The sequence below is a fragment of the Pipistrellus hanaki genome (genome assembly GCF_964339955.1).
Source record: "Pipistrellus hanaki genome assembly, chromosome: 14".
In the NCBI taxonomy this organism is placed as follows: Eukaryota; Metazoa; Chordata; class Mammalia; order Chiroptera; family Vespertilionidae; genus Pipistrellus; species Pipistrellus hanaki.
The window spans coordinates 35,796,656-35,808,792 of NC_140516.1; the positions used below are offsets into that span (position 1 = coordinate 35,796,656).

The window sequence follows — 12,137 nt, forward strand, 5'->3', positions numbered from 1 at the left end:
CTTACAAACATGGGCAGAGAAGGAGTGCTTGGGATTTCTCTGATCCTGCAATTCACTCCTGCCATTGAACTTGCCGTGTTAAGCCATCCGGTCTGTAGTAATTTATTACAGCAGCCACAGGAGACTAATACAACCGTCTCATACCTGTGGACATTCGGATTATTTCTAACCTTTTGCAAACAGAGCTGTGGTACGTTTCCTTGAACATATATCATTTCACATATGAGTGCGCAAATCTATGAGTTCAATTTCCTTCCTTCCTTTCCTCATTCACTGAACAATTTTCTAAGGCCCCCTGGACCCAGCCCTACGCTCGGCCTGTAAGTGGCATAGCAGGGGCTGGGCTCTTGGCCATGGTGTCGGGCTCAGGGTATGTGTACAGAGACATAAGAAATGAGACGGCTGCCACTGCCACCACTTCTCAGACAGAGCAACATGGTGGAAAGAGCACTGGACAGGGAGTCCCAGACACCTGGCTTCTAGTTCTGGGTTGGCCACCAGCATATGACCCACGTGATATGAATGGAGGCCCGTTGCTAGGCTCAGTCTCCCCATCCTTGAATCAGAACAGAAGCCCCGGGGATAGCAGGTGCCATGGTGGACATGGAAGGGGGGTGGCCAGACTGGTTCCCCTTGGGTGCAAGAAACAAGGAGAATTTTTATGGAGAAGTTTTAAGTAATCAACCAATAGTCTGCTTTCTATCATCACTATATGCCCACAATTCTAAAGAATGTCGGTGAGCCGAAACCGGTTTGGCTCAGTAGTAGAGTGTCGATCTGTGGACTGAAAGGTCCCGGGTTCGATTCCTGTCAAGGGCATGTACCTTGGTTGTGGGCACATTCCCAGTGGGGGGTGTGCAAGAGGCAGCTGATCGATGATTCTCTCTCATCGATGTTTCTAGCTCTCTATTCCTCTCTCTTCCTCTCTGTAAAAAATCAATAAAATATATATTTTTTTTAAAAATGTCGGTGAGAGAATGCTCCTCACAAACAAGTATTGTTTGCCTAAATTCTAAACAATCAATAGGCCTCATATGTACACAGATAATAATTTATTAAAAAATAAAAAATAGGCCTCCATTGCCATCCAGGCCGAGGAACCGCACCCATGCAGGAAATTGTGCACCAGGCCTCTCGTTGTTTTAATAATATATATGTAAGCTCAGTTTTAATATTGTACATGTAAGCTTTAAATTAGCACATTTTAGAGCTTACCTTTTAATAAACATGATATTTTACATGGATGTAAGAGAAATCCCGGTTACACCATAGGCCCCAGGCACACACAGACTCAGCTACATGTGTTTATGTCTGGAGTGAGTTTGTAATGGTTTGGAACCTTTCAAGCTCACTTCTGGCTAGAATTTAAATAAATAAATTTAAGACAGGGGAGTTTTAAGAGAAGTCCCCAACCACCCAACTGAACACCTGATGCGTTACTGGGGGAAAGGTCACCTGCACCATCTAGTGGCAGAAACTGTTATTACAGGTACATGCACCTGAACTCTCATCTGGGAAGGCCACTGTGTCCAGAAGGGTGAGAGTGTCGTGGTTACTGCGTATTTGAAATGTGGCTTGTCTGAGTTGAGATGTGCTGCAGTTGCACAACACATCCTGGCTCTTGAAGATTTACTATGAAAAAATGCTGGGTATCGTGGGACTCGGTCATTTCCTGCCATTGGTCCCAGAAAAGCAGAAACATGGAGCAAGGGTCCTCCCTCCAGCATATTGGAACACCCGGTATTTCAAGCCAGCCAGGAAGCAAAAGGAGGTAGTCAACACACCAACTGCTAGTTAGGAGATGGAATTAGTGACAAAAGGAACTGCCACTGGCAGAAATGAGACGGTGGCCTGGGACAGGTGCATGGGGGATTCACTGTGAAGTGCCATGAGAGCATTTTCTGGAGTGATGGAAATGGTGTACGTCTTAACTGCAGTGGTGGTTACAGAGATATATTCATCTTTCAAAACTGCTCTTAATAGAGTTGATTTTAAAATATTTGTATTGCTTTCAGAGAGAAAGGGATAGGGAAGGAAACACCAATGATGAGAAAATCATTCACTACCTCCTACACATCCCCTACTGGGGATGGAGCCCGAAACCCGAGCATGTATCCTGACTGGGAATTGAACCGTGGCCTCCTGGTTCATTGGTCAATGCTCAACCACTGAGCCACACTGGCCAGGCTAATAGAGCTGATTTTAAAAGACAGATGGATTCCGATTCCCACACTGCCACTCACTGGATGTGCTGTCTCAGGCCTGGGTCGCCGTCTTTCCAAATCTCCATTTCTGTCTGTACAGCATCGTCTGTGAGCTAGCTCGATGATTTCTCTACAGCAGAGGCCAGGGAGCTCCCTGACTAAATGGGTGTGGGGATCTGGTGTGTCCTTGTCCCCCTCCTCGCCTCACATTTTCTCCAAGCCCCAAATAGCTGACTGGCTCTGCTTCTACGTCTCTGCTGAGGATTTGCTTAGTCTAAATATATCCCCTTTCCGCCATGCCAGATGGTTTCTAGATTCCTCCGGAAAGAGTCGGCTGTGCTCCCATGGAAGAGAGAAAGAGACAGGGAACGGGGCCATGCCCGCCTCTCCATTGCCCTCCTCTGCCTGGTCCATTCAGCACCGAACACACAGCCAGCGTTCAAGTGGCTGCAGCAGGAGACCTCTCATTAGTGGTCAATCCCAGTTACACTGAAGTTCCTGATAAACCTGGATTACTGGTCACTCGGTTTCCAGAAAATCCCAGGCACCCCAATTCTTATTGGTTTTTGCCTGTTCCGGGGAAATCAAGAGGCTGGAATTAAAGAAGCATCGAAAAAAGCATGCTATGCTGCACACCATACCCCCGAATAGGGTCGGGCTTCCTCACCATCCCCATCCCCCCTATGCCTCCATTTCAGGAGCACAGGCAGGAACCAAGAGTGGCAGCCCACCGCTGACAAAGCCCACGGAACTGGCCTGGGGAACTCTTCCTCCCGCTGGTTTTCCTGCCTCTCTTCCTGCTGTGTGGTGTGTCTGATTCAGTTACTAATGCCTATGTGCTCAGCACTGTACTAGGCCTTTTATCCTATTTTTTCAAAGTTACTCCTGTCATTCACCCCTTTCCCTGCATCCCTGTTTCCCGTGTACCATCCGTAAGGGTCTCTCCAACCTCCACGTCCAAGGAGCAGTGGCTCCTTTCTTTACAGTAAATAACGCAGGTCGGTCCTTGAGGGTGAGGACGGAGGGGCAGACAGTCCCGAGCAGCACCTGGGGAGCCGGCGCAGCACGAGGAGAGGATGGAGAGGCGGCGAGGGGAACAGCTGCGAGCTTCCCCCTTCCAGACTGAAGTCACTCCTTTGTGATCAGAAATGACGATGTCAGCATCAATAAGCTGCTGATTATAAAATGTATCCTTGGCAGGGAGAGAATTAACATTTAATGAATACTTGCCATCTGCCAGGCGCTGCGAAGGCTAGTGGTTCACAGTGTTTCAGTGGTCAAGGACTCCTCTTGTGGAAGCTTTAAACTCTCTGCCTTAGGAAAATTCAAATGCACACAACATTTTACATAGAATTACAGGGGAAAATGACATCCTGAAGTACAACCACAGACCCCAAATTAAAACCGTGTGCTAAGCTCAAATCTGAGAGCGTGGCGTTACTGAGATTGGACACCATTGTCCCACCTTCCCCACAAGGGACATGCCCGAGATCACACACACTGTCAGCGGCAGAAACATTTCAACCAGAGCTGTCTGAACACGGCAACCTGCCACCCCGGATGAAAATGTCGTTTGGTTTTTGCTGTTTCTGTAAATATCACTCCTTGGTTTTAAATGAGGAAATAAAAATTATGTGAGACACTGAAATCTGTGCAAAGCATTCTAAACCCAACCAGGGAACCCCGGAAGCTGAGAATTCCAGAAGGTTCCAACCCCATATCCTATCAGCCAAAAGGCCCCTCCTCCTGCCCCCACCACTCAGCTGGAAAACCAGCCAAGGGGCGCTTCTCTGAGAGGTTCCATGTTCTTCAAAACAAGAGGAGCCTCTGTCAATAGCCTCAGGAAAAGGGGGAGAACGTTTTCAAAGGCGCCTCTTTAAATAATCCATCAGGCTCTAGCCGGTTTGGCTCAGTGGATAGAGGATGGCCTGGGAAATGAAGGGTCCCAGGTTCAATTCTGGCCAAGGGCACGTACCTCGGTCGCAGACTCCTCCCCAGCCCTGGTCAGGGTGCACACAGGAGGCAACCAATCGATGTGTTTCTCTCACATCAATATTTGTCTTCCCCGCTCTCTTCCACTTTCTCTAAAAATCAGTGGAAAAATAACCTTGGGTGAGGATTTTAAAAAATTTAAAATGATCTGTCATTCAAAATGTGAATTAAGAAACCAGTCAAAGCCTACAGATAAGAAACAAAAGAAATTTAATTTCAGAATATTACATGAATATAAAAGAAAGACAATGCATATGATTATTTCTTTACAGTTACATATATATATGATATAATAGTCAGACAAGAATGAAAAGAAATGGTGACAGTTAAAACCCTGCTTCTCTGGTTGAGCGCATTCAGGGACAGTGAGAGTGCAAAGGCAGCCCCGCTATGAAGAAAGGACCCTGGGGCGGGAGTGTTTTTCCCAACAGGTTCTGCTGGTCCCCAAATGTGTGGGGGAGTGCTCAATGGCTCTTTAGCATCGACTGGCCTCGCAGACTCCAGTTTCCATGGTAACCCAAGCACTCAGGCTATTATGTAGTCCACCTCCTCCCCATCCCCTCCATCAACTCTCCACTGGAGGAAAGACCTCAGCATTTGTTGTCTAGGAAAGCCGGGTTTTTATAGCCGTTTTCGATTGGGTTCATTGCCATGGTCTAACATGTGTACATCTCAGGAACACAAAGCTTCCCCAAATCTAGGGCCATCTGGCCAAATGCTGATATCCAGGTTTGGGACTGGGTCCTGCCTCCAGCACAAAGACTTCAGGGTAGAGGGCAAGGAGGAGGCTCTCTCCTGGGGAAAGGTGTTCTACTTAGAAGACTCCAGAATGAGACCAGCGGCTTCCAGCACCGGTGCGAGGCCCCGGAGGAAATAAGGAAGCAGGGAGCCCAGAGAAGTCCGATCCCAAACACGCTTCCCCCGTTAAGCACGGCCACAGCACCAGTCACTGTGGGGCACAGCTGCGACCTCAGGTTCTCCGACAAGGCAGTACGTTAAACCGCGTCTAACAGGCTCCTGGGAGGGAAGCTGAACAGAAACACGGCTATTCCGGAGAGAACGGCTCTGCTCTGCCACTCGGGGATTAAGTGGCTTCCTTACAGGCCAGCCAAACAAGCACCTCTGAGCACCCAGTGGTCACCAGCCTGCACTGCTCCGCTTCCCGAGGGTGCTGCCCTGTCATCGCTGCCTGACTCTGAAGAGCCATCAGAGGAAAGAGCGGGGGGAGGGTCAGCTGTGGTTTCAGTGATGGTAAAGCACCGGCTCCTTTAATACGGTCCTCTCAGGTGTTTGAATCGGGACCCCCTGATCTCTCACTGCGCAGTGGAGTTTTTCTCGGGGATTTTTTTCTCTTTGTGTGTCATTTTCTTTCTTCTGTTGTTTTCTTTTTGTTTGTTTTGGGGCTCTTTGTTTCTTCATTTTTTGCAGTGGAGTTCTCAAACCAGATTCATTGGTCCCAGTGCAAAAGCCCATCACCATAAAAGGTAAGAAACTCCATGCCTCTGTTTTCACTGATTCAACCACTGTAGCTCCCCCAGTGCAGACGGGCATCGGTGAAGCAGGCTGGGTTTGTATGCGTGAGCCCTCTGGCACAGACACTGCCCACAGTCACCACACAGCAAAACGCATCACCACTGACCTCAGAGAGAATGAAATGTTATCAGCCAGAAGAAGAGGCATTTCCAAAGAGATTGGTCCAACATAAAAAATAAACATAACATTTAAAAAAAATCTTATAGATTTTTTAAAAATTTAAATACTGGCTCAAAAAGACCCTCCCACCAAGTGAAAAGGGAGACAGTGCCCTTCTGTGGCCAATGAGAAGGGCTTTGTCTTTGCATTCTCCGTAAGATTCCACAGGGTTAGAACAGTTACAAATTACAAGGCAGAAGGTTATACTATTTATTTCTCAAATTTGAATTCCAACTGGATCACAGCTTCTATTTTTTAAAAATGACCTACCATACCCTTAACGCGAGGGAAAGCATATTTAATAAATAACTTAAATGAAACACATACCCGAATACAGACATAAATGGCACACGGGTGAGCTACATACAAGCACATGCTGGGACAGACTTCGCTCACCACCCAGCCAGGCGCACTACGGGCTCCACACACGAGTCCCGAGTGTCAGGAGCCTCCCGCAGACGGAGCCACAGCACAAGCCCGATGCCGAGGGGTAGCAGGTCCGCAGGACAGTCCACACCCAGGGGGAAACAGTCAGATGAACACAGTGTGGAGTGAAGGGAGAACACTGCTTCATTCTGTTCACACCAAAAGGGGTTTCTGAATTCACTGACAGCTGGTGCAAGGAATTTATTTTTTCTCAATAAGGAAAAGAGCCAAATGGAAACCTTACAACGAATGAATTTGCTAATAAGTACTTTCAAGAATGACATAAAACTGCTCTGCAGAAAGGGGCTTCTAAGCAGTTTTATACTCCTAACCATCAATTGTTCACAGTCTATGAAATTGGAAGGCCAAAGTTTATCTTTTTTTCCCCTTCGCTATTGCCGTTACAGCAGCAGAAGAAACAGTAAGTATGGAAAAGAGGACTGACACTGGACACAAAACCAAACTCCGTCCCCCAGGGTCAGTTTCCTTTCAGCAAGAACACAGCATTGTCAATAGTTTCAAGACAGGTCAGCCGACCATACTTGCTGGGCAACTGCTTCCCACAGAGGAGCAGGCACAAATCGGACCTTCTCCCTGGCCACGGCTCCTCGCGGGGCAGTGAGTATTTACATGAGATCAAAGCCATGCCACTGCTCACCCCAAACACACATGAGCATCTCAACCCGTCAAACCTGCGGCTCCCGCCCACCTCCCCGCTCCTCCCCGTGCTCGTTCGACAAGGAGGGGCTGTGATAAGCCGCACTGCTTCCAGGAGGACATGCTGCTCACTTCCTTCCTCTGACCCCAGCTGGCTCTCAGGAGACTGTCTAGCCTGCACACCTGATCCCTTAGAAGAATGCAATAGAGCACCTCCACACACATACACCCCAAGGAGTCGTTCTGGACAAAAAACCAATCAGCCCATCCCAGTCATACTCCGGAGCTTCCACCACATACAGATATTTCAGCAAACCTCTATTAAGCTGTTAGAGACTTCCCTTGGTTCACAGTGATCTGTCAGAAGTATTGGCACCACATGGGCACCAGAGACATTCGAGGCAGAGAAAACTGAAGGAAGGAAATGAGTTCAACAATCAATTACCTGACATCACTGAGGAAAGAAGGAAGGAGGGAGAGAGAGAAGAGAGGGAAGAACACAATCTAATAATTAACATGTTTTAAAATATTGTTTCATTCTGAATCCTCCTTTTTCAGTACTGCAGGCCAAATAATCTGCAATCTCACACGCAAGAAATCCTAAAAATTTTCCAGGAAAGCTGTAAATTCCTTGGATATAAATAAGGTATTGAGGACTACAGCCTCATGAGATAAAGAATTTTCCCAAAGTTGAAGGTAAAAGAGAGGAAAGACATCTGGCTTAAAGCCCATTTAGATTACATAAACAAAAAATAGCTTTAAAAAATAAACAAGCAACAAATAAACAAGAAATAATGACAAAAATACCCAACACTATCAAAACAGAGAAAAGTCCAAAATATCTGTTAAAAACAACATCAATCCACTGGGATGAAAGGACTTAAAAAAACAAAACACTGGCAGTTGAGCACAAATCTCCTATTTTTAAAAACAGACTGTGCCTAAACAAATACATGAAATGAGCCCTGGAATCTGCCTAGTTCTGCCCATTTACTGAGCTGTATATGCCGGTTGGCTGGTTAGTGGTTTTCCCACAATATTAATGAAAAAAAGAGCTGCTGGCACTGGTTCAGAAGGCAGAATTTGCAGAAACACCCAGTGAGTGGAGTTAGAGGTATCAGTCAAGTTACAGGATTAGTAACATTCTCAATTCAAAATGCTGCAGCCAGCTGCAAGTCCCGGCTTCTCTGCGAGCGGAATGACAGCTGGCCCACTGCAGGGAAAACAGGTGGACAGCCGGAGAACTCTGGGTCCTTCAGAGGAATCCTAGGTTGAAAGAGAAACGAGGGCAGTAAGCACACTTACAAATATTTCTTTTTGCAAACATCCTTCCTAAGAGCTAGAGAATCCATACTTAATATTTTCTACAAACTGAGGATTAAAAAGTTTAGTTGAAAATTAATGAATTTCTACCAAGTAAACTTCAGTTTGTCCAATTGCGCTAATCTCAATCCATTACATCATCTTTTTTTTTTTTTTCCCAACCAGTTTACATCCAATACCATTCCACACCAATTTCAGATTTACAGCAAAGGGGTCTGAAAACCATGCACTCCACAGATTGGTCTCCTTGCTGCCCCAACCACCCACCTGGCCCCACACCCAGCTATCTTGACATTATGAACTATATTCTCCATGCTGCAATCCACATCTCTGTGGCTATTCTGCAACTACCAATAAGTACTGCTTAATCACTTCATCTTCCCCCCAGCCCCTAATTCCCTTCCCATCTGACAGCTGTCAGTCTGTTCTCTGTAACTATGAGTCTGTTTCTATTTTGTGTCCTGGTTTATTTTGTTCATTAGATTCCACATATAAGTGAAATAATATGGCATTTGTCTTTCACAGACTAGCTTATTTCACTAAGCATAATACCCTCTAGGTATTATGTAAGATCTCCTTCTTTTCTATGGCCAAGTAGTATGCCATTGTGTAAATGTACCACAGTTCTATCCACTCATCTACTGATGGGCACTTGGGCTGCTTTCAAATCTTGGCTGTTGTAAATAATGCAGCAGTGAACGCATCATCTTAAAGGCAACAACAGCTACCACTTTACTGAGTGCCTACTTTGTACCAAGCACTGCTCTGAGCTCTTTTATGTACATTATCTCCTTTATCCTCACAGCCACCTGTGCATGAGGTGGTGCGCTTGCCATTTAGCAGGTGAAGAATCTGAAGCCTACACAAGCTAACTTGCCCCGAGATTTATAAAGTTACTAAGCAGCAAAGCTGGGGACTGAGCCCAAGCTCGAAGGCAGAGCTCAGGTTCTTACCATCTGCAGTTGGTAAGAAAAAACCTGACAGTTTTTTTCTTTTTGTAATGCAAGTGTATAGCTTGAGCTTTTTTATTGTTAAGAGACATCCACTTCAAAACTCATGCTGACTGAATCCCATGTGATCCTGAGCCCACAGAATTATTCTTTACAGAGTGCTCCTCTAATTAAAGGGTTGCACCTTACATTTTAACTGGGACTGCCAAAACCATCCAAGAGGCATTAAAACTCGTAGGAGAAAACTTACCTTTTCTTTCGCTGTGCCTTAAAGATGTAAATCTCACCAGGTCTTTGATATGTAAACCATCCCCCCCCTCAGGAAGTAAAGAAGCTATAGGATCTCTGTGCAGCCTGCAAGTTTATATATGTCTACACACATATGTTATGTAGATGTGACTTTTCTCTCTAGCTCTAGATGGTATTGCTTAAATTAATTATTTTTAAAAAAGCTCTATTTAATTGGCTTAAAAATAAGTAAATTACAAATTAAGTATTCCTAAAAATTCAGAAATAACTACACTCACCCAAATATTTTTCAAGTTCATGTGATATGGGATAATCTCTGATAAATAAAGCTAATGTCAATTGGCTTTAATTAAAATAGGTATGTCTTCAGAGTTACAAACATTAAATATATCTCAATAATACACCTTTGTAGATACAAGATTTAGTGCTATTGTTACTGAGGTTTTGTTTTCTACCTGTAAATTGCACTAGATTCTGAATTCTAGTTTCCTGCAGTATTTGGCTACAACTCTCCGAACTAACATTTCTAATTTCTCACCCACCCTCATGACTTGGAGTCACTGGAATTAAAACAGCCCTTTTCCCAAAGCCATGCAAGCTAAAATGGAACAACTTGATATAAACCTCAGAGAAACCGCCACCACAGCTCATGTATGGACAGTCTTCATGCCTATTATCCTCTGGGCCGCTCAGAAGGATCACCAGAGACATTCAAACTGCAAACCAGAAAAACCTATCAGATTGCCACTGCCTGCCCTCACTCTCTCTGAAGATGCTTCAAGCTGGACATCTAGAAATCTTCTCAACTGCTGCCTTCAGAACTCAGCAACTGGATTATAATCTATTTCAGTCATTAACCTTTGTTCTTTATTTTCTTTTGTCTATTATTAAATACCTGATGCAAATTCTTGTCCCATAGAGGTCTAACTTGGAGAACCCATCTACATCACCACTTCCTGAAATGAAACACAACCATTTAACTGAAATGAGCTATTCTCAGACTTAAGAGATCACTTAGATGAGATATAAAGCAATCTATCAACTCCAGATAGGTTCAAACCTACTTACACCAGATGGCTCACGATGTTAAGATATTTCACAATATAGCCTATATCTTTGAACAGATTCCTAGGGCCCCTGAGATTACTTAGTTTCATTGCAGTCCCAGCACAAATCATCCTCTCTGTTCTGGGCCTCAAAAACATCTTGTACATGATTTCCAGGGTCCTTCAGCGTGAACTATCTCTCTGGAAAGTTTCACTGAATAAACAAATCTGAAGTCCACGACAAGAAGGAACGTAACTATTCCATGTTTACCAGGCATATTCTTGGCACTTCTGTACTTGGTTTCACATATTAGTTAACACTTGTTTTTCATTTGCTTAAAAGTACTCTGAAGACATTTTACACGTATCCTATCTGTGCAAGAATGCAGGGACCAGGAGGGTCTATATTATCAGCCCTAACCGGCAGCACCTGGGACAGTGCTGAGTAGATGCTCAATAACCATCTGCTAAATGAACTCAAGGGCAAGGACCCAGCCTTGTACTTTTCACATTGCTTCAACTACAACCATTTAAAAAATGTTACTAACTAGATGCAGAAAGGAACCACCCTCGTAAGAACACAGAATAAATAAATACAATTAGTACCTTTTTTCCCCTCTTTCTTCCCCTCTGGCCATTTCAATCTTGTTGGTGTCATCGTGCCATCTGGAGATCCAGAAAATAACTGTAAAAAGAGATTTTTATAGTTATTAAATACTCTAATGTCATTCCTATAGATAGACTTTACTAACAAGAATTTGTTTCCTGGGTCAATGTCGAGTTTTGCTGACATATTAACATCTCGTTAATCTTACTGGTTTTCTGCTGTCTTACTGAAGTGACCATGCCTGGGACCTAAGGACTCCTCCAGGGTAATGCAATGCCAGGTAACCTGGCTCAAATGCTACCACCCTGTGGAGTCTCCCAGTAAGAGTGCGCCCTCAAGCACTGTTTGTGGAGCTATCTCACTGCATTTGCCTTCTTTGCTTATGACTGGCTGTATCTTCCTTAAACTCAAAATGTGTTTGTTGAATGAATCAATGAAAACCTTTACAGAAAGATGACAGCATAAATGAAATGATTGAGAAAAAGGCATAGTTTACTGAGAAACACAGTCAAACAGATGACAGTATATCAATTTTCCTCCTTTCTACAAATATACACATACAAAGAGTAAGTACAAAAACCAGTATCTTCCTACCTTCATATTCTCTTTGCTGGCTCTCTTCAATTCACCAATGGTTGGAGATTCCGGCGTAGGTGCCTTGTTCTTCCTTTCTGACATCATCTGACTTCCTAGGACCTTCCGCTGATTTAGGAAGAAAAAATATTTTATTTATAAACATCTACTCTATCTGTATTATTGTTATTCTGGCCTTCAAAAATAGTTTCTTAGGTTAAGAAAATCTCAGCTGTCTGATAAATTCTCACAGGCCATCCTCTTCTACAAGGGAGATCACACCAAAAGAAAAAAAGAGAAAAAACCTGAAATCATTGCCTTTCTTTAAGTAATCACTTTTCCTTAACATTTAAAAGGGGTACAATGTTAGAAGCAACTTTACAGCTGATTTAAACTCTACTACAGGCAATTACAGTGT

At 44.3% G+C, this 12,137-nt stretch overlaps 1 protein-coding gene across 4 annotated transcripts in view; it reads right to left on the reverse strand.

Moving 5' to 3' along the window:
• Positions 1-5,922: 5,922 nt before the first annotated feature.
• ARHGAP19 (Rho GTPase activating protein 19) overlaps positions 5,923-12,137 on the reverse strand; it is a 39,781-nt gene continuing 33,566 nt past the window's right edge. For all 4 annotated transcript variants that reach the window (XM_084903527.1, XM_084903524.1, XM_084903526.1 and 1 more), the window contains 3 exons: positions 11,741-11,848; positions 11,146-11,224; positions 5,923-8,237 (listed from right to left, as the gene is read on the reverse strand). In XM_084903527.1, the coding sequence (XP_084759653.1) occupies positions 8,227-8,237; positions 11,146-11,224; positions 11,741-11,848 (198 nt within the window). In that variant the 3' untranslated portion in view covers positions 5,923-8,226. The remainder of the gene's footprint in view (positions 8,238-11,145; positions 11,225-11,740; positions 11,849-12,137) is intronic.